Genomic DNA, 23,291 nt, shown 5'->3' on the forward strand with positions numbered 1-23,291 from the left:
AATTCCAAGCGGAAGAGTTTGTTTTTTTTTCCTTTGATAAAACGATGCCGTGTGTGAGTATGGGTTGGGGCTGCTGCCCATGGTGGGCAGCAAAGCCCCGCGTCCGGTATCCTGAGCCAGTTGCGTGTTCCTTGGGCTAATTCCTACAGCCCAACCACAGCCGGTTCACACACTTACGCATGAAGATGAGGTGGTTCTAAGAGTTGTTGGAGGATAATTGAACCTGAATTTAATTTCCTTTATTACCAATTGGGTATAGGTTTTTTTTTTTTTGATCGGCACGCAATTGGGTAAGGGTTATTACAGGTACGATTTTTTTTTTTTTTTTGAAAGTTAACGAATTTTAAAAAGTGTCCAAATCTCAATTAAAAAATATCGCGAGCTTTAATCAAAATAATCACTGTCAAACCTCAAATAGGTTATCTTAGTATGCCTTGCCAATACACCCCAGGAGGCAGGAGCGAGCTTAAAAATGGTAAAAAGGGTTAAAGTTGACTGTTGACTTATTTTACCTAAGAGCATCTCCAGCAGAGCTCTCAAATTAAAAATGTTAAAATTTGAGGAATGTGACATGACATATGTGCTCCAACAAGTTTCTCAAACACCAAATAATTTGAAGTCGCCCTTCAAATCTTCTTTCTTACTCTTCAAATTCAGAGAATGCCCCTCATCCCCCAAATACCTAAATATTAATTAGCTAGTATTCTATTAGTATTGTTGCCCCAAAAATATACACACAAAAAAAAAAAAAAAACTTTTCTTTGTTTATTTTACCTAGCTTGCCTATAAATATGTAATTATTTTTCTCACATGTCACAATAAAAGCAATCCCATCTCTTATAATTCCTTCTTTCATTTGTTTTTCTTTTATCAACTTGAACATGTTTACCTATTAAAGTTGACCATACAAAGTTAAAAAATTCACAAGTACTCTGTATGAGAGAGAGAGAGAGAGAGAGAGAGAGAGAGAGAGAGAGAGAATAGAATAGAACCACAGGCTGTGTTTGGAATCTTTGGATATGAGGAATTAACGACGAATCTTGTGGAAAAACTCATCCAACCAAAAATGATAAGAAGATGGTGGTGGAAGAATACTGTTAAAAAAGAAGAAGAATGGCGTTAAATAAAAACAAAGAAAGTGGTGGAAGAATTATTCGGTGAGGTGAGGTGGTGGCTGGCAATGGCATTGGCATACATAAGGGAATACTACTATACATGCATGCGTACACACATGTACAGTATATATAATACGAACAAACTTGTAAGAAAAGAGAACAGGTGGGATGGGAATGAGAGAAATTGAAGTTGCCGGCGAGAAACTGGTAATTCACGAGTTCGACGACGTGTACGACTCGGTCACAGGCCGAGCACTCACCGGGTCATGGCTGTGGGACTCGGCACTACTCTTGTCCCACTGGATGATGATCGCTCAGGGCCGAGTCGAGTACGATTTGTTGGAAAAAACGTAATTGAGCTCGGCGCTGGAACCGGCCTTCCCGGCTTGACAGCGGCTAGGCTCGGCGCCAGCCGAGTTATTCTCACCGACGTCGAGCCGCTTCTTCCTGGGCTGAAAAACAACGTGGAAGCCAATGGGCTGGGGGACCGAGTGGAAGTGAGTCGACTCGTTTGGGGGTCAGATGAGTTACCAAGTCGAGTTGGGGAGTTGGGTGGGGTGGACTTGGTGCTGATGTCGGACGTTTTTTTCAACGCGGCAGAGACGGCGGCTTTGGGGAAGACGCTGAAGAGGATTTGCGGGGAGAAGACGGTGGTGTGGGCGGCGTGCGAGGTTCGGCCGTGGACTGGTGATTGTTTGAATCAGTTGGTGAGTCACGGGTTTGAGCTAGTTGAGTTGCCGAGTCAGCTCAGTGCCGATTATGGCAATTTTTCTGTTTTTCGCCTCGTTCAACCTACGCAAGGATTTAAGTCTGAAAAAGAGTGGTCGATGCTTTTGTTAAATTGCTAATAGGCATGAAAACGAGAGAGAGAGAGAGAGAGAGAATCTGGTTTGTATATCAAAAAGAAGCTTCACCTTCCTCATGAAGGAGTTACCGCTTTAGTTTCATCTCAAATAGTACCTGTCTTCAAAATATGTGCCAAACAGAATTCTTGTTTGCTTTGCTTTGAAGAAAAAAGACCCCTCAAAAACCCTGATTCTTATTTCCTCTCAGCACATCGAAATTCAAAAGCATAGTTGCGGAGGGACAAAGAAAAGGATCAGCAAAGTAAAACGGAATCAAACTATAGGAGTTAAAATTACACCCCCTGTCAAGCCATTCATCAACCAGAAAATGTACTGAAATCTTTTGTTGACAGATCGAATTAATTTTCCACAAATTAACCACTCTGTCAAACTTACGGAAAAAATCAGACAAATCATTGGAGTCGAGCCCGTGACCAAAAAAAAAATGGAAGCAATCAATCCAATCTCTTCAATTTCAACATCATAACCCATAGAAAACTCAGATCCAAATAATTGATTTCAAGTCAACCCAGATTCAGTTAAACCGGTATCACCTGTATACAAACTACTACGCAAGTGTTAAGACTGACACTGAAGTTGCAATGCACGCAACCCAAGAACACCTATTGATATGCCATCAAAGAGTATAATTACATGTAAGGAAGAGCTGAAAGGGTGAGTGAATTACCCCGGCTTGCTGTACAAAAGTTATACTCGTAGCTCCTGTGTGTAAGTAATGGGCTTTCCCCCATTTAAAAACCCATTTACGTAAAAGCAACCGAATCGGCTTCTTCACAACACAACACTTCCCACAAAATCCGTTCCATGTAACTCTCTCTCCCACATATTATTTACCATATCCGTAGTAAATATATAACCTGGAAAAGATCAGGGGCTATCCTTTCTTTCCAAGAGCCTGAAATGTGCCATCTGTGTCTGCTCCCATACCCAAATCCTTCCCACCACCATGAAACTCAGATTCCAATCATTCAGAATCATAGATACTCTCTTCAGTATCTAAGGCGGAATAATGGGCACGCATGACGGCACAAATCAAGTTGCTGGATGCAGAGACTATAACCCATAGTAGATTAAAAGCCCACTATTATCCTTCAACCGTTGTAATGAAGTTTCTGATTTTGGGAGCTCTGGCCCTGCTGTGACTGCTGCTGTGTAGCTTGCAAGTTCATTGGCTGTGTATTGTAGTGGGCGAAGGGTTGGGAGTAGAGAGGATTCATCAAACCCTGCAAACAAGGAAAAATGTTATACTCCTAGATTCTGATAAATCAACATCTAGAAAGGATGCTGAAAAGATGTAGGACAAGTGAAAGGGATGAAAACCTGCGACTGCAATTGGTTGGCATTGGGCAGGCCAAAGTGGCGCTGGGAAGCATCATCTTGGGATGGATCACCGAATCCAACCTGTGTAAAAAGACCTTGAGACCCATGAGCCATGTAATCCTGTTACAACAATTCTGAGTGAGACAAAAGAATAAACAATAAGGGGGGAAATAGAAAATGAAGCAGCAAACAACATAAGACAACTTGTGATATCTACAATAAAAAATATAAAAAAATGCCGGATGCGAGCATTATTGCTTTTCTACTCTCTCGCTTTTCTCGTCCTTGGAATGGTGTCCTCTTTTGAGGTTTGTATCACCACACCCCTCCAAAAAAGACGAAGAAAAAATCTCCCCAATACAGATTACCTGAATGACCAAATAAATGGACAAACCTGAGACATGAAATCATTTCCGGTACCAAAGCGGGAATACCCAGCCTGAGAATTCTGGTTCAAAAAGCTTCCTGGGAAACCAGCTTGCGCTCCCTGTGTATTTACATAATCAACAGCATATCCATTCTGAGAAGCCTGCATTGCAAGGCAGCAGCCGCAGCCCGATATCAATATATGTAGTCAACATTCGATAAATGGGTGACTGTAGAAAGTTCTTTCACGAGGGAAAAGAAGAAGAAATAATAGGAATAGCCCAATAATTCCCATTGTAGGACACCCAAATCCATTACCTAGACTCCTAAAATCTTATATATATTTCATCTAACTCTGGGTTGAATGCAGGTGTTACCTGTGTGGAGAAGTCTGCAACATTGTATGGAACATGTGAACCCTGGCTTTTGAAATCATCACTCAAGAAGTCCTGTTTTTGGTTGAAAGATAAGCTCCCAAAAAACATAATTAATCCAAAGCAAAGTTGGCATTTACAGAATCAAGTACCTGAGACATGCCCCCCATAGAGAAACTGTCACGAAATGTTTGGCCTTGTCCATGAAGTGACATCTGTGGCATAGACAACAATAACCACATTACTCAAGCCTGTTAATTTCTCAGAAGGATTTGGGAAAGAAAAGGAAAAGTTAAGAGGATCTAATTTCTCACAACAGTTGGATCCTTCAACTTTTCCTTTTCTTTTTTTGTTCCTCACCCAAATCCTTGATCCAAGTAGATCCTAAAGGTAATAGGTATAGGATAGCAACAACAACTACAATTCACAAACATTGGAAACAAATCCAGGCTGAGACAACGGTGTGCCAACAGATGGCTGGCTATTTGAATTCTCCAGAGGAAAGTTGAAAGAGGACCCAAGGCTTCCTATAGGTTGCTGGGAGCCTTGTTGGTGTGGAAGATGACTTCCAATAGGAGCACCGGCATTGCCACGGCCTGCACCAAAACCCCGTTGTCCGGGTTGAGGGGCATGCGGACCTCCAACAGGTCCATGAACAGCCCCACGAGTTGGAATAGCATACGGTTGTGAAGGGGGGACACCGTGATATGTTGGAACAGGCACCCGAGGCATTGAATAACCAGCAGGATGTAACCCAGGTTTGTGGGTACCATTGGGTGGGCCAGGCGGCATATAAGAACCTGCTTGCCAAAAAAGAATATACCCTTGTTATGTGCACAACTTGTATGTTAGAACCATCTATCTAATAAATAATCACTTGTAAAGAGGAGAGAGCGTATTTTACAGTCTAATTCACATTAACAGACAGTAGGGCTCACTGGCTCAGGTTCTAGGGCAACATTAATAGTGGTTAGAATATAGGTAGCCACAAGAGAAAAGAAGAGTGGAACAAACACAGATTGCCAACTTTAGAGGTAGGTAAAACAAACTGTAATGAAAGGGAAAACAACTTAAATAAACAATATGCCACCACAGCATACCCCTAGAATGGCTGTTTCTCCTATCTGAATTAGGACTTGATGAGGCAACCGACCCAAAAGCATCAGGAACGATTCCAGGTCCACCACCAAAGAAAAATCTGCGGTCATTGTAGATCTGCATCACACCAACCATAAAACGACATGAGACACACTCAACAGGATAGATGGAGTGTATTGAAACAACAATAATACATTACTATCAACACTTCACATTCAACCCTTGGTGCCATACCTTTTTGGGCTTTTGAAACTGAACCATACTCTGCTTCAAGTTATTTAGAGGCCCTTCCACCAAGCACTCGTGTTCCTGAAGATACAACATACAGAATTAGTTTAGTGCACTAAAGGCCCTAACATAAGTAACCTGAAACACTCTCTATACAGAATGCCAACCAACAACAACATCAGATGGCCAACTAAAAGGTAAAAACTAGAATCCACCTCAGGCCAGGAAAAACACTCTAAATAATGAAATTTGGCATCGACATTACAAATATCAAGTGAAGTGGATACCTTGTAGTGCGTCAATAAACCATTCCACAGTGGCTGTTTGCTTAGAACTTTAGGGTTCCCCAATATGACAATACCATAACGGGCTCGAGTGAGTGCAACATTGAGCCTTCGAGGATCATTAAGGAATCCAATACCCTGGGTAAAAAGAACCTATAAGTATCACCTTCCAGTCGTGTATGACAAAACAAGGTAACATAAGCTCAGTTGTTATGTGAATCAAACAATAGATATTCGAGTTTCAACAAACAAAAGAACTGTATCCAGAAGGCATATGGGACAGAGAAAAAAATGAATATGAAAACAGGAGCCACTAACAAACAATATGTGGGAGACCTGGGATATGTGTGCATGCATAAATTTGAAGGTTGTGTGAACATACCCTATTTTTAGGAAATGTTCGATAATGAGCTAAGTTTTTACTAGTCCCCATAAACTTTGAGAAATGGGTTCCAAGACACTCCCCTCAGTGCCACAATTTCCATCTAAAGCCTGTTTTGAAATATACAACCAAACTGATAGAACTTGTTAAAATGGGCATGTTTGACATGTCCCGATATTCTGAAATTATTGCTTGCACTCGCAAGATAGTTTATGTATCCCTAAGATATCTCAGTTAGGCAAAAACACAAATCGAACCAACAGACTAACATAAAAGCACTTTAGAAGCTTTACAGAGGGAAGTTTCAACGCCCCAGTACCACCATGGCAGAACCTCTTAACTACAAGAAGATTCTAAACAAAGAGAGAGGCAACGCAAAGACATCAACCGACCTGATGTTCATTGCTTCTTACACAGGACAAAATAATGTAATCTTTCTCCCTTCCTTGGAATGAATCTACACTGGCAACCTGGAAAAAGAATCATTATATGGAGAATTTTCATCGAAGGATCCAATTGCAACTCTATGCAACAAGTCATATGACTCATATCCATATAATACCTCAATTTCCTTGTAAAGTTGCTGTCTGAGAGCACCATTTCTGGACATATAGTTTACAATATATGCTCGTTGTCCTTCATAAGGTGTAATAACCCCAATCTGCAAAATAGTAAGCACAAAAAACATCAGACTGAATACAAACTGAAAACCGAAACAAACAAGATGAATAGGCAAACCTGACTAGGAACTACACCGCTCCTTAAAAACGTAGTCACAAGCTTTTCAACATTTGCAGCCTCTGTACGGTTAAGATAGGATGTTCCGCTGGCACTTATCTCCTCTTGTCCCATCTATAAAAATAAATAAGCCCGTTAAAAAAAACACCTAAACGAGAGAGTGACAAAGAATCAGAGCAAGTCTGCCCCACTCCACCAAGATACATTAAACTTGTTTTTTGCTGAATCAATCAGATCCTGGATGTCTGCAAACAGCCTATATCAGTTTTTGGGGTATATGCACCCACAAGATAAGACTACTGAGGCAGAAATCTAATACCCAAGCTTACTATAAACGGCTGCAAACTATCCAAGCCGAGCCCTCAAATGTTGCAATATGTTATAACGAACAAATTGAGGGGACCTAATCTAATTTTCAAGTCGGCTCTTTTAGTAAATGATCTCTGAAAAGGCCTCTGAATTAAAATTGCAAAATACATCTAAGCTAGTAACATTGAAAAAAACTTTTCTGACATTAAGATATTAAGAGCACTGTCTTTTGCGGTCCAACGAACTCAATGGTTTCACATCATTCCAGTTTTTACTTAATCTATGTAGAGAGTATACAAGGCGCCGAAGTGTTGGATACTTAAAGTCTTAAACTGAAGTTTTCCAACAGTGCTCTTACTCTTTCACTCTTTAAGATTTCCAAGTAAATTTTTAACAGGGTATACTACTGAGTTATACAAATCTTAAGACTCATGGGATTTGAACCCGCATCTCTTGTGATGAAGGCAAATGTCTTGTCTCATACTCATATGTAAGATTATCTTCACATCGTTTTTATACATGGTTTTTCCCCCGATCAGCAACAATGGAAATTGGTTTCGTAACAGCAGAGGGAAACAACCTAGATACAACGAAATAAAAGAAGAAAACAAAAGGACACAATGTCCCAAAATAGATTAATCACCACCAAAGCTAATACAACCCCCACCACCACTCAATAAAAAATCCATTCCCCAAACAACAGAAAACTTTGAGCCTTTGACAAAGTGTCAAATGCCTAAAAGAAACTTTCTTGGCATTTGACATTGTTTTCCGATTTCTCTCACCCAATAATAAAAAGAGTGGCTATAGTGCAAAAAATTAAAAAGTTCGTTATACCTGAACATAAAAGAACATTGGACGGTTTGGCACAGGCCAAGGGAAATCAATGCCTGATGTTTGTCTTTCATTGATGGTCACTCCATTCTGAAGAGTGCCTTCATAGAAGCTATTAGAAGGAAATTCTGAAAGGGCTGGATGCATACGGTATTGAACCTGGAATTCAAGAGCACAAGAAACAAGAGCTTCATGTTGTCACGTTTGGGTAGTAGCAGATAGGTTCAAAAATAGAGAGCTAGTAGAGGTACACTGACAACAGGGGGAACACAGGATACACTGTAATCCCTACCATTTATATCCTTGACCAAACAGTCATGCCTTTAAGTGTCCTCAAGACTATACGAGGGTAAAATACTTGTATATGGATTACCACAAGTCATAAGATTTCTTTAACAAGATCAAAAGCAATCCACAATGGAATAGATGCAGCAAACAAGCATACGAAACAATGGTCCTTTTCAGCACGGAATAGAAAGAAATGAATAGGCTTACAACGCAACATATTCCCAAAAGGTTAGCTCAAGTTGTAAGTGCCTTATAAGCAAGAGTCTCTAGTTTGACTCCCACTAATAGCAAAATCATTTGGACCAACCTCCCTACAAAAGAAAGCTTGAATGAAATGGTTGTGGTGGCGGGCTCCAGTTTCCAGTGCGGCCACGGGACCTAAGGTAGCGGTTGGTGGGATGGTTTCGGCTTACCCAAACAACAAAATATACTATCTTATACAACATGTGAATGTGGCATCACCTTATTGATGATTGGGTTCAAGAAGAAAAACGACCCACCCAATCACGAGTGGCGCAGTGACGTGTATGCATGCTATGCACATTGTTGTACGGCATGTTATCTTATTAGACTTACTCAAAAGTATATAACAGAAAATGCCTAGCACTGGAAAGATCTACTACCTGCAATCTAATTGGTTTGACACCAAGTAGCACAAGGCGCTCAAATAGAGACTGGGCTAGTCCAGCACGAGCCGCTTTTTTGCACATTATGACTGGACCAAGCTGGCAATGGTCACCAACGAGAACAACCTAACAAAGAAATTTTTATCAGAAAACGACACAGATAGCAAACAAACTAAAAAGTGGCACATGGAAAGTTGTTTCAGTGACTACCTGCTTCACTCCAAGAACCAAGGGAATAAGACACTCCGGCTCAGTTGCTTGAGTAGATTCATCAATAAGGACCTATAAATTAGCAAAAAAAAGACATATAAACCAGAGCAAAAAAGATCAGCATACCCTCATAATTGACAAACGTTCACAAACCAACCTGACGAAATCTAAAATTAGCCAATCGAGGATCGCCAGCACCAACACAAGTGCAACAAATGACATCGGCACTTTGAGATATCTCCCTCTCTGTTGCTCGCTTCAGAGATTTATACTTCTTCTCATCACTGCTGGATAATTCTCCTGTATGCATAAAAGGTACCATCCATTAATGTAAATCCAGGTCATGACAGACATAACATACCAATACCAAATATGCACACCAGACCAGCCAACAGACATATAAGTCCAGATTAGTTGCATCTATACACCTCCATCAAAAAATCTATAAGCATATATAAATGTCGTACATAAAGTGGGATTGACTTGGAATCTTGGATTGCCCATGTTATTGGAAAAACAAAAAGAATGCAGGAGATGCATTGTAGTGGGAGTTCCGTCAAAGTGAGCCACCATTTTTCCTTTTTGTGATGTAATCACTCGTAAGTACTAAGTAGTGATGGTTTACAAAGTCCTACTGAAAAGGCACCACAACATACATTTGACAAACAATGCGAACAACGTTTGATTGTCAAACTATTTTTAGGGAGGATTGGATAAGATGGGAATAGAGGGGACAAGTGGAGTCCATGGGATATAGATTGGATGATATGGATACTGTGATTAGTTGTACTGTGTTCGGTAAGAGTAGGATAAAGATGATTCAGATTATTTTTTACCGTTGACTGTGGATGGAATCTAATCTGGCTGGGTAATACCACCCTCAAGGTGGTATACCCCACATTGAAAACTATTTCATGAAATAGTCCGGAGTTAATACAGTCCCTCTCTTAATACCATGCGCAACAAATACCATACGATAAATAAAGAGGGCACATGTGAGTCCCCATGTTTCCCCTTATCTCAATCCCCCCTTCTAGTCCAGGGAATCAAACATGCCCTAAATGACTGATCTGCTCGCTCTCCTCTTTATCAACATTGTTTTTTCAATTCCAAAGTGGTAAGTAATCACTCATAATTAGTAAGGGTTTACAAAGTTCTACTTAAAAGGAATTTCCACACCACAAGTTTGGCAAACAATGTGAACAGAAATGTGACTACAAGAACAACTATGAGAAGGTTATACTATATGTCTGATCTGCTGGCTTGGATGAAACGCTGACATTGGACAAGAAGCGGATTAGAATCATGTTTGAGTAGCATGGGCCAGCCCAAATTAAGCCTGAAGTGTGTAGAACATCTGAGTTTGGATTGTGTCTAGTGGGACATAGTTTTTAACCAGCTGAGTTCTGACTCCCATAGCGTATATTTACTTTGGGCCGAGCTTTGGCACACCAAGGCTCCACCTAAGCCACACACTTACAATAGCTGTGCTGACGAATTGCCGACAGATTCATGAATTGGGAGCACAAACATCTAAAATTCGTGAGTTATTCGTTGCCACATGTACTAGCCTCAAGGAGCAGCCCATGCCAGAGCTGCCCCAAGCCAGGAAATTTGAAGGAAATTGTCCCCACAGGCATTAATTACCAATGGAGGGAAAAGGCTTTAAATGCTGGACTATCTTGGCACTTACTTTTATTCATTTACAAGTAGTGAAAAAGACATAATGGAATTACAATACTGTTTTTTTTTTTTTAAAAAACCCACCAATCACATGCATCCACAATTAAAACTCCACAGCAAATATATTGATGTCACTCTCTGTGCATATGGTATCAAGATACTTCTAATGAAGACAATCTCATGCTCTCGCTCCCAGTCCACACTTATGACTAAGGGCCTAACCTCGACTGATTAAGAGGGTTAAAGATGAGCATAACGATCTCCTAATAGTGAGTTCACAAAAGACCAGCACACCTGACAATAAGTTACTGGAGAACTGTGATAACTACCCAAATCTCACCTTGTTCATCTTTCAGTAACTGTAACTTGTGAAGCTCACTCTTCTCAGATGTGTCAAGATGCCGAACCTGCAGTAAAACAATGTAAGAATGCTTGAATCACAGAAGCTAAAGAAAGCAGAATGCAGAAAAAAAAGTGAACAATTAACAAATTAGCAAACCTGATAGTGAAGGGTTAAATGCTCAACAGGAGAACTTACAGCTTCCCTTGACTTTGCAGATAACCTAACAACCTGGTTTTGTTTAAAAGACACATCAATGAAGAAGTGTAAATCGTACCAGAAAAAAAACACAAAAAAAAGTTTTGTATAATGCATCAAGAACACAATAAAACAGTGATGTTGTTAAACCTTTAGCAAAAAGAGTTGTAACACCATTAACATCCCCCAAGAAACGGCCACTGGCCAGGGTCAGTATTGACTTTCAGTTAGTCCTACCTTTTGAAATTCATCAAGTTATTCCCGAATGATTGGATCTAATATCACATTCAACTAATACGTTTAGACATCAGATGACTGCTTTGACATAAAATCACCAAATAATAATTAAAATGAAAAGAATTCCTATACTTCCTATACAACATATCTATGTTACTGCTACGGAATGAACCTCAATCCCACACCAGACAAACAATGCATTCAGGTTTACAGTCTGGCCTGGTCAGCATTTGTCTTCATGTTAAAACATACATACATACATAGATTGAATGTCTATTGGAAATCCACAAAAGACCAAAGTTTATTCTACACGAAGAAATCCCTCCTACACAGAAGATAATTATAAAAGCGTTCTGGCGAAATCCATCAGAATACAACCCTCGTATTAAGGAACAGAACGCAAGGGAATAAAACAACAGAAAATCAACATCCCAAGGTGTTGTTGCTGAGGATTTATTTTATTTTTTATTTGCTTGTTTATTTATTTGGGTTTAGAGAATCAAAAAAAAAAAATGTTTGTTTTTTTTTCAATTTATGTGTGGGGGTGGTCCACATTTGTTCCTAAGTGACACATGCTATGTACATGACTTTTAGGATTTAGAAGAGGCCAGCAGGACTGAGACAACTAAGGGGGAAGTAGGGTTTCTCTTTTTGCTCCTATATTATTAGCCCACTCCTCTCTCTCTCTCTCTTCCTCTTCACCTGCTCCCCTTCTTCTGCACCTGTGCTGTAGATTCTGCTGTATCTCTTCCTGCTGTATCTCTTTCTGCAGGTAACTCTCAGTCTTCTTCTTGGCTGTTCTTTCCCTCTGTTTCCTCTTCTAATTCCACATCTTCCCACTTTTACCTACCCCTTTGTTGCAGATTCTGCAACTGCTGAACCCTTTTCCCGACTTTTATTCCCTTCCCCTCTGCTGATGTTCTGCTACTGCTGTTGCTGTATCTGCAACTGCTGTGTTCAATCCCTTCCCTTAGTGCTTGGTGTCCCATTAGTTCCCTTAGATTTTATGAATGTATATTGAACTCCTTGTTTTTGTCATCACACTATAGTTGTATTAAGTTCAGTTGATTGGTTTAGATCGCGATATCTTGCATATCATGTGGCTGTGATTTATTTATTGGGGGTTTGTTATCTGTAATAGATGATAAGCGTGCTGCATCTTAGTGGAATTCGGTTTAACCTGAAAAGTTCTCTGCATCTCATTATTGAAGAGGTTGAGCATTATCATGACAAGGCTACTCTGTTCATTGAGCTACAGTTGATGGCATAAAAACACACTCAAACTGACAATGATTGCAGATTGCCAGTCCAACACTCCAAGGTATATTTATAAATTTGGCTTGAACAGACTCGGGCACGGGCTCACATCTGTTGGTAACATGGGGAGGTCAGATTGCTTTACCGGTATAATCAAATGAGCTCTCATTCTTATAGTGCCTAATCCCTGAAGAACTTTGGATTTTGACATGGTTGCCTGAAATACATGTCTCCAAGGTCTAAATCTACTTTCACCACATCATTTATTTCCACCTTTATACAAGCCCCAAGTACATACAATATTCTGTACCACCACAAATAGGAAAGAGAACAACTGAACATTGAAAATCAAACACACAAAGAAGCCATCTCACAAGTAACTTTGGGCAAAGATAAGAAATCTGATATCAAGTTATCAACTAGTAGGAACAAACCAACTCAATAATTTATGATGTAACTTGTTTTGTATAATTCTATCCTTTTTTTCTGATTTAATTCAACTCTCTAAGTACTTGGAAATATTGCAATTTCTCTCACATATTTCCCTTTCTTTCTATGGTTGAGTAAAACCTGACCCAAGCCACTCATCAACCTCATCTTCTTCCATAATCATGCAAGCACAGCTTGAGCCCAGTACTGGAGCTCATTTAAGGCTCAAGGTTAACCCAAATACATTCTCAAGCTGATTGGGCGGAGCCCAAATAGCCAGGGTAAATGGCTCAGCTCTGTGCATTTCCAGCCTTCCAGCAAGGGGCACCAAGTATCCCGATAATGGAAATCTAAAAGGCAAGGATACGGCTTTACCATCAATAAAACAATGGATGTACCTTCAATCCGGTTGCACTGATCTTTTCAGCTAGCTGGTCAACAGCCACGTTACTTGGAGCACAAACCAAAACCTGATGGGTACAAATTATCAGCTAAGGCGTGTAAACATAAATCATATTTCCATAAATGAGAAACATGCAACTGAGTTTACCTGCCCCTGGCCTTGTTTGGCCATATGATATACGATTGCTGCAGAAGTCACAGTTTTTCCAGTGCCAGGCGGACCTTGAATTAAACTAATTGGCTTCTGAAGGACGCTTTTTACAGCAAAAACCTAGTAATATACAACAAAGTCAAGACTTTTGAAACACCTCATTCACCACAAATAATAACTCTCAGACATGTGAAAAATACAAGTTTGAGCAAGAAAAAAATAGCAGGGGTGCACAAAAGAGTTTGACTTGGGAGGAAGTGGGTGTGGCAACAATAAGCCAAAGCCTTGGCAATATTTATCCAAGCACTCTAAATCCAAATCTCAGCTCCACCCACATTGTATGTGAATTTATCTTTTAGATTAAAATGACTACATGTGATTCTTTGCAATACCCAGCCTAAATTGTGGTACATTAGGGATAAGCTTCTAGGCATAACAAAATTAGAACTTACACTTCCAAGCAATAAACATCCAATAAAACAAGAATTAGTTTTTTAACTTATTCAATCAAAACACAAATATATGAGCATAACAATCGATTTTTTACATTTTCTCTTGCCCAAATTTCAGTCTCACTACATTTTTACCTTGGTATGGTTAATTTTTTGGGGAGAAAATATTGGGGATTGTTGTGGATCACTAAATTTACCGTATTGGAACGAAGGGGTACCATGTTTCGGAGTGCGCATACCAACGTAATTTGCTATTGTATTATCTGCTATTGTATTATCGTTCCCTTTTAACTAAAAATCTCATTGTTATTGCCCCCCCATTGTGCTTACACTTGCTTGTTAGGGATTCTAGAAAATAAAGTTACAGACATTTCGTGGGAATATATATTCATGTACAACTAGGCCAACTGGCAGTCTGTCAATTTCAAGTTCATTGTAAAAGCAAGATTTGGTTATTATTTCTTCATTCTCTTGGTAAACTTCTGGCACATGCTCATCATTTTCGTAACAAAGCGAGCTACTTCAAATGCGTCCACTAGTTCAGAGGTTAAAACATGGTCTACTAGCCATGACGTTGTAGGTTCGAATCAGATGGCAGCCACTTTGTGCTCATATAGCCTTGAATTTTCTAACACCCAAGTACATCCAAGTGTAAGAGTGCCACATTTTCTAACATCAATTGCAACATATATATAATGATAAAGCCAGAAATCAAGGCTCGTTCAGAAACTGCCCTAGAGCTACTAAAAGCAAGGATACTGTTCAGTTTTGCCTTGGCAATTTATGGCGAGCAATGAAAGAAATAATGAAAGACATAAACACAACCAACCTCCATTCTTGCCTTGAATACTTGGGTCACAACATAAATCAAATAGAATACCAATTCTCCTACACTTAAGTTCTTAACAGAGATATAGTACTTCTTACACAATCCATACACTCACCCGACATGCTTAGAGCATCTCCAACCCTTCTTTTTATTTTCCTCAATCAGAAGTACAAAAATATACACTTTTTATTTTTCCTATTCACTTATTCATCTACATACTCCAATCCTACTCTACTATCCGTTCATGCGGTTGCCTTTGTATTTTGAAGAGTGAAATGGAGAAATGTGGGCACTCCGTACTATTTGCCTAGCCTCTCCAAGCTAGGTAAATGTAGCCAGAGAAGTTAGACTGAGGCAAAATGCTTAACCATTAGAGAGCCCACTTGAGCAAAGATAAGTGGGTTGGGCTAGCCATTTTTGCTAAGAGGGCTCATTTGCCTAGTGCGTTGGAGATGCTCTTATGTTAGATTGCAACATAATTAGGAACTATTGTCAAATAATCTCCCACACACACTGCGAAAAAGGGTGGGGAGAAGAGAGAGAGAGAGACAGGAAAGATGCAAAACTAATATGTACATTATTTACGGCATAGTATTCAATACTAAAAAATCAAAAGAAAACATAGTCAGACAGCTTACTTGAGATGCATTAAGCTCTGGTAGGCCGGGTGCACCAAATCGCCGAGGCAACGTATTACGGACCATCTGAACCTCAACTTCATGGCCCAACAAGTGGTGATAAATGTACCTGCATTTTGAAAACTCAACTGCTAAGAATTCTCTGTTGTCAATAGCAAAAAAAAGAAGACTGATACAATACATATCAGCCAACCCACCCACTAACACTTGTTTCATCCACTGCAAAAGTTTTCATTGCCCCCTGCATCCGATCAAAACTTGTGCTCTTCCACACGAAATCAACACTAAAACCATGGTTCACATCAACAGGAACTCCCTGCAGAACATATTGACAATAAGGGCCCGAAAAAGATGTCACTCAAAGCAACCTCAAGGTACCAAAGTTAATCACCAAGCTACCTGACTGACCCGCAGCTCAAGGGCAACCTCCTCTTGTGCGGTTAATTTTATCTGAAACAAGAAAATTAACCTGTCATACCCATAGAAATTCCATAACAAAAAATCAATAACGAGCAAGAAACAAGAAACAAAGGGATTACGACTAAGCAAAAAGAGTTCTTACCACATGCCCCACTGACTGCCAAGCCGGATGAACTGCATCTCCTGAATAACGTAGCCGCAACTCATCACCAGGTACAAGACGCAACTCATTATCTTCCTACAACAAGATAAAGTGTCCTTTTGTCACTAATAGCAAGTTTTTACCAGAGAGTAACCAATTTAAAAGATGGGGACCACAACAAAGTAAAAGGTAAATGTAAGTGGAATTGGAATGCAAAATATAAGATGACCCTAGTTGAGAGTGAAGCACCTTTGGAAAAACAAAATATGCAACACGCTTCTTGTTGAGACCAATATCCCACCGTATTGTGAGGTTGTCTTTGCTTTGAGATTCTTTCATCATCTACAATAAAACAGAAAACCAATCTATGTCAGGCGGAACCGTATATTCCAATCGGAGCACAGTTTTAGTAACAGGTTTGACGTCATTGATCAATGCAACAAAATAAAACACTATCAGTGGAACAATAAATGCTTCAGAAGATAAGATATCTAAACCCAGAAAAATGAAAGAAGGAAAGAGAAGCAAAGAAAAAAACAATGAAAAAGATAACCATCATCCATACCTTATCGTAATCAGCTTCAAGCTTGATAAGTGGCGCAAAAACATTTTGATACTGCATTTGAGAGAATGCATCAGCAGGAAGTTGTTAGTAGAAACTGATTTAGAAACATAATAACCAGTGTACAACTCTTCCAGAGAATTTTCATGCTGTAAAGACGTTCATAATATGTACGACACCAACTCACAGCAACTTAGTGTAAAGAAATTAGGCACCTGATAAGCATCATCATATTTCAAGACAACAGGCTGAGGTTCATCATCCACACCAGGCTTCTCAAGATCTTCCAGGGTAGCATCAGGATTGGTCTTCCATAGTTCTTCAACCTTATTTATTTGTTGGGCACTGATTTGGCGCGCCCTCAACTGTTCCTGTTCAGATGGGACCTGTCAAGAGCAAACAGTTAGCAATCCTGAGGAATTCTTAATAGTTACAGACAAGAACAAACTGAAATCAGCTTTAGTTCGGGACAAAATTCTGCAGAAGTTTGGTATGTGTACAAGTCCATGTGATTGGACTCAAGAGCCTGACTGGGCTATTCATCATCCAAGGAAATCTGGGTTCCCTTCCTCTCTATATAAGTTGGCTATGGAAGGGGCTGTTTATCACATTTGGAGGGCCAGAAATGAGTGCCATTTTGGTAACAAGCACCCATTCCCTGAGGGTGTTACTGATCAGATTATGAAGGATGTGCAAGATAGAATCTGCTCTTGGAGGAAATAGGCAACAGCCATGGCAACAAAGCTTTGTGTACAGCTTGGAATAATTCGGAAAAATTTTTGTAGGTTGATTTATAGGGCTTTTGTTTGATTTGAGTGTCCTAAACCTGTGTAGTTCATCTGTTTACGGGGGTATGCCCCTTTGTTATCTTGTATTTTGTCTCTTCTTGATAATGAAATCCCTCTTGACCAAAAAAAAAACCGAACAAAATGAAAAGATGGGGAAAATAAAGTGGCAACCTTAACAAGCCACTGCAGAAAACACCTATCATCAATGAGTGGACACCACTGACTCAGGTCCCAATTCATGTCCTTCAATGCATTGACACTAAGACAAGGTTCCCTGCACAGAAGAACGACAACACTCTCTGTCTTGGCAGATATAAATCCCAGAAGGAAAACGTTTCGGCATCCACAATTGTAACATTCAAGGATCGTTTCTCCCAGGGGACTATCTTTATGAAGACAAACTTCTTTGTGCTTGGCTCGAACCTACGAACAACATAGAATACTGTTTCAGAAATAAACAAAGTGGAAGTGTGGAACATCTAAGTAAATAAACAAATCAAAAAAGGAATTCATCTGAAATTAGCAAACTGTATAATCACTTATCTTCTAAATTTAAATATGAGTATCCCTCAAGCACTTTAATCATAACAAAAAGCATGAAACCCTATTGAAGCTGCACGTCAATTAAGCAAGACCAGAAGGCAACCATACTTGAGCTCAGACAAACGTACATATTGTTATGGGAATACATATTGAGGATGGGGCTGCTAAGTGTAGGTTGCACGTAAACAATGACGTATGGGCCACCAACTTAGAGGGGAGAGAGAGAGAGAGAGTAATAAATTAAAAGTCCTTCAACCAGCCCAGACTGCAAGAAGCGTGGTCAATCAAGACAAACAAAGTTGTATCACACAAGGCCCTCAAGAACAAATTCAAATGCACCAAAAGGTTCTCCACCACCTTGCAGTGCTGTAGACGGAAATGTTTCGCCATCTCCAGCACAAACAGTCCAACGGCACCCTAAGAGTGAAGTCATCCCAGTAGATGAAGGCTCGTCTAAGTCGCCTTCGAATGCAACCCATAAGAAATTTCTTCCAAATCTCAAGGCAGACTTTGGTCTCAAATTCATAAGATTGATTAGTCTATGTGCCCTTAAAGTCAAGCAAATATACAACTCCATCAATCATCTCTGAAGTTAAAATCGGAGAGAACCATATTGCAGGTTGACAAAAGCAACAGGATGATTTTGTTCTAAGTTCTTCCCCGTTGTACTAAATGTTTAATTTGAAGTTCAACTACTTCAAAAAAACACAGTATTAGACGTACTTCATATCCAACTCCATGAAGGTGAGAAATGAAAACATAAAACTAAACATTCAACTATATCCAAACTCATTAAGGGGAGAAATTTTGCTTCCCAGAATAAGTTTTTGCATCCAACTAATCTCCCTATGTGATTATAGGCTGTGTCGCAAGAATTTTATGGTTATCAGTTCATGGATTTTTGTCATTGCATGCAGCTGATATCAGACAAACAGTCATAGACATGTATAAGCATTACAACCGCTTGAGTAACCTATGCAAATAGGTTTAAGATCCTTATGCTTCGTATGCAAGAAACTGCATCTAAAGCAAAGGAAAATGAAACAGATTTCCTCATGTGTGTTTGTTTGACAAAAAAACTTTGTGAGAAAGTTACAATTTAACTGTTTAATTATGAAAAACCAATTGCTGCAAAATCTTGCATTCTATACTTACTTATGATAAGTAATCTTGCATTCTTTACAAGACAAGTCCCAAGGAAAGACCATGAGAAAAGTTGAAGGCGTGGTTTCATGAGACCAAAAAAAATGCAAGAAACTCGGATATTCTGCAACTTGCATTTCATTCTTGACAAAGGAGTACAGCCTATTATTTCTTTCAATGTTCTTTTCAAAAATTTCCACCCTGGACTTCAAAAAAGAAATGGGGCCTATTATTTATTAAATTCGCATTAACCCAGAAATCTAATGACTTACTTCTCATGCCATATGAAGCCATAAAACTGAGAATTCAACTATATCCATGATGTAGGACAATAAAGATTTCAGGGTTTCAATGGGGTAACAAAGAAGTGGGGGTTTTGGGGCCACGATTACGCAATGTTCCAGGAAATTTTTTGTGTTGTTTAGGGCTGCAAACAGCAACCAGGGCTGCTCTATGCAGAAAACAGGAATAAAACAGAAGAGGGGGGAGGGGGTGGGGAAAGAGGAGAAAGAAAGCTCTAGGAATCACTTCTAGAGGATTTAGGCATCACAGCTAGGGTTTGGTTGCATAACACAATCCATAAAAGAGGCTTCGAAGCTCTAAAATTCTCACAATATTCCACCCCTTAAATTAAAAGCATTACATTGCTTATATAGACTTGAAGACTTCCTAAACCAACTATAACTAGAAGAAGGAAACTACTATTAATTCTTTAGACTTCTAAATCAACTTACTACTAAAAATGACTCCCAATAAATAAACTAAATAAATAACTTGACCCATAAAATTAAAATTACCAAAATATCCCCAACTGAAAAATTGTCCAGGGACATTCTTATTCAATACTAACATAAATAAGACTCAATTATGATTATTGTTGGACTGTCCATGCTTTCTTTAGGTCTCATCTTAAGATTATGTGGATTTCCATATCTCGTATCCTTTTTATATTTACTTTTCCTCGAGCCTGTCTCCATCAATCCAACTCCATCAAAGGGAGAAATTTTGCTTCTCAGGAGCTGCTATCATATTAGAAGCCTTGAATCCTTGATTCTTAAAGGATCAACATATCCTAGTTACGAGGATTGCCTTAACCCATGAAGTGAAGGACTTACTTTTCTCCAAAATGAAGACATAAAACTGAACATTCAACTATTTCCAACTCCATCAAGGGGAGAAATTTTACTTCCCATAAGTTGCTATCATATTACCAGCCTTGATTCTTAAAGGATCAACAGACCACACCTTTCCCTTACATTATTGCAACCAACTTGTCTCCCTATGCGATTAATGATGTGTCGCAAGAATTATATGTTCTCAGATCGCTTCCTTGCATGCAGCTGATATCAGACAGTCACAGACATACACAAGCTTTACAACCACTTGCGTAACCCATTCAAATAGGTTTAAGATCCTTATGGCTCCATTCAGTTGTCATGTGCAGGAAAGTGCATTTTAAAGCAAACGAAATGTAAGAAAGTTGTAATATAACTGTTTAATTATGATAAAAGTAGTTGAAAAATCAGATTCCTACAAAATCTTGCATTATTTACGGGACAAGTTCCGAGTAAAAACGATGAGAAATGTTCAAATGTTCAAGGCGTGGTTTCATGCAGCGAAAAGAAAAAAATGCAGGAAACTCGGATGTTCTTAACCTTTCGCTTCATTCCTTGACAAAGGGATGGGGCCTATTATCATTTCTCTTTCGATGCACTTTTCAATAATTTCCACCCCGGACTCCAAAAAAGTTCTTCAGTCCACATTACCCTCATTCTGGCCTAAAGGTCATGGATTTTTTTTTGGAAATAGCCTCTCCCTTCTTGCAGGGCTAAGGCGGTTGCGTACATCAACTCTTCACCAGTCCCCCGCATATGCAGGTGCTTTGCGAACTGGGTACCCCCCCTGTTTAGTCTACATTGCACTCTAACTTACCTAAGCAAGGTAAATACTAATCACTCACAATCCAACCGCTACAGATATGCAGACATGCACACACACATGAAGAAATTAAGGGTGTGTTTCCGCTGGACTAAATAGACTAAAGCCCATGTTTTCACAGATTTCTAGGCATGTCATCAACTCAGATACCATTTATCGGAAATAACTTGACTATTGTCATTAGCATGTAGTCCATACAGTTTAGCGGAAATGAACCCTAAATATCTAAGGCATCATTTTCATAAATTTTATCTACAAAATGCTTCCACTCACCAGATGGTTCACTATGTGCGAGCCCGAAGTGTTCCCCCGGGAATTGCAGAACCACTTCCGGCACGACGGCACGTTACACCTCACCACGCACGCCGGGTTCGTCACCCCGCAGTACCTGCACGCGTGCTCCGCGTAACCGCCCTTCCCGTACTCAAAACCCTCGTCATCCCCACCAGTCTCTTCAAAATTCAACCCGCTCATCCCCGCCGCCAGCGCGTCCACCGCGGCCGCCTGGTTATGACTCCTCCCCTTCACCCCAGCGCCGCCGCCTCCGGACGCGGCGGAGACCGGGGAGGCGTCGGACTGGTGGCCAGAGGAGGAGGCCCGGTCCGTTCTCTCGGCTGCGGCGGAATCGGATACTGACACGGAATCGGAGGGCGTGGGCCAGGCAGCGGAGCGGATTGGCTGGGAGAGCTCTTGGAATTCGGGGTAGGAGAAGGCGACGTCGTCGTCGTCGCCGACTCCGCCCTGGGTGTTGAATTCGAGGAAGGTGTAGGCGTCGGTTGCCGAGTCGGGCTGCGAGGCTGTGTCGTAGAGGTTGTTACCGTGAGAATCCATTGGAGGGAGTTAGGGTTAGGGTTAGGGTTTGGGTTTAGGGATGTTTGGGGTGTTTACGGGAGTGAGTTAGATTAGGGTTTTGGTAGTGGGGAATGAAATGACGGAGGGGGTCACTGAGAAGACGATATGGAGAGAGAGAGAGAGAGAGGGGGGGACTGAAAATCGTAACGACAGTGTGGAGAATGTGAGGGGGTATGGGCGTGTGAAGGAAGAGGCGTCACGAGGACGGGGAGAGAAGGGGGGAAATGGGAAAAAATTTCGGTGCCGGGTGAGTACCATATGGTGTCCTTTCGGTACATTCAAATTGTCCATTGTATTTTTTAACGGTTTGAATGTGGAGAGAGAAAAATGAAAAAAAAAATATTGCGGTAAGAGAATAAAGAACGTTTTAATCTGAACCGTATAAAAATGTATTGGACAGTTCAAATGTACCGAACGAATACCATATGAGATATATCCATCCGGCATCGAAAAACTTATCGGGAGAAATGATGCCTTATTGTAGGCCCGAAAATGACGTGGATGATTGAAGTGTTCATATAGATGTTTTGACACAACAATGAGCTCAAGACAATGACAACTACATACCAAAAAATAAACATGAAGGACAAACAACATGCCGTTCCAGTTTCAACAACAAAAAATAAATAAATAAATAAAAGTAATTTCAAGCTCAAAAATTATGTATTTACACAAATAATTTTTCTATCAATATGAATATTGTTTGATAGATCTCATTGAAATCTTTTAAACGGTGCAAAAAGAATTAAAATTTTTTTTTTATTTTCTTTATATTTGAGCTTGAAATTACCTTCTTTTTTTTAAAAAAGAATATTTAAAAAGAAAACGGAACGGGGCCTAAGACAAATCTTGTTGACCCAAGGGATTTGTAAAAAGTGTTGGGAGCGTTACGTAGCGGTACTCGTGGTCACTCCGTAATAACTCATGGTGTAGATAGATTTGAGAAATATAATGGTTCGTTTGTTAGACGGATGAAGTTTTAGGTGAATAAAGAAGAATTGTGGATAAGAGGAGATATGTTATAAGAGGGATTACCTAATACTGTACTTGATTTGGGTAGTAGTTGGTATGGGTGGATAAGAGCATCTTCAGCCTTGACCCATTTTAAGACCCAAACTCAAAATTTGGGTAAAATCATCAAAAATCCATCTCCAATCATGACCCAAATTCTTTCCCATTTTTGGGTTTTACCCATTTTCTTCCCCAAATCTGGGACAAACTAGACTCATACCCATTATTAAGTTTCTCT

General features: G+C 39.9%; 1 protein-coding gene and 1 pseudogene across 1 annotated transcript; one reads left to right on the forward strand and one right to left on the reverse strand.

Moving 5' to 3' along the window:
- The first annotated feature begins 963 nt into the window (after positions 1–963).
- Positions 964–2,822, forward strand: LOC131333533 (uncharacterized; annotated as a pseudogene).
- Positions 2,452–22,232, reverse strand: LOC131333528 (regulator of nonsense transcripts 1 homolog). The gene is made up of 29 exons (XM_058368088.1): positions 21,464–22,232; positions 17,738–17,989; positions 16,994–17,164; positions 16,782–16,832; positions 16,466–16,558; positions 16,217–16,312; positions 16,054–16,104; positions 15,852–15,970; positions 15,655–15,763; positions 13,733–13,855; positions 13,581–13,652; positions 11,221–11,292; positions 11,062–11,128; positions 9,196–9,338; positions 9,039–9,110; positions 8,826–8,954; positions 7,918–8,073; positions 6,772–6,885; positions 6,596–6,694; positions 6,426–6,503; positions 5,655–5,789; positions 5,374–5,448; positions 5,142–5,256; positions 4,474–4,841; positions 4,194–4,256; positions 4,045–4,116; positions 3,696–3,830; positions 3,302–3,421; positions 2,452–3,204 (listed from the first exon to the last, which is right to left on the reverse strand). The coding sequence occupies exons 1-29, from the start codon at positions 22,019–22,021 to the stop codon at positions 3,073–3,075; spliced, it is 3,840 nt and encodes a 1,279-aa protein (XP_058224071.1). The 5' UTR covers positions 22,022–22,232; the 3' UTR covers positions 2,452–3,072.
- Positions 22,233–23,291: the final 1,059 nt, after the last annotated feature.

Source organism: Rhododendron vialii, chromosome 7a (genome assembly GCF_030253575.1).
Source record: "Rhododendron vialii isolate Sample 1 chromosome 7a, ASM3025357v1".
Taxonomy (NCBI): Eukaryota; Viridiplantae; Streptophyta; class Magnoliopsida; order Ericales; family Ericaceae; genus Rhododendron; species Rhododendron vialii.

Excerpts from the sequence above, each read along its gene's own strand:
- LOC131333528 (XM_058368088.1), bottom strand. The coding sequence starts at position 22,021 with ATGGATTCTCACGGTAACAACCTCTACGACACAGCCTCGCAGCCCGAC. Across the intron at positions 15,971-16,053 it reads TTGAGCTGCGGGTCAGTCAG|GGAGTTCCTGTTGATGTGAA; the intron begins GTAGCTTGGTGA and ends TATGTTCTGCAG. Across the intron at positions 4,257-4,473 it reads AGCCTGGATTTGTTTCCAAT|ATGTCACTTCATGGACAAGG; the intron begins GTTTGTGAATTG and ends TCTATGCCACAG.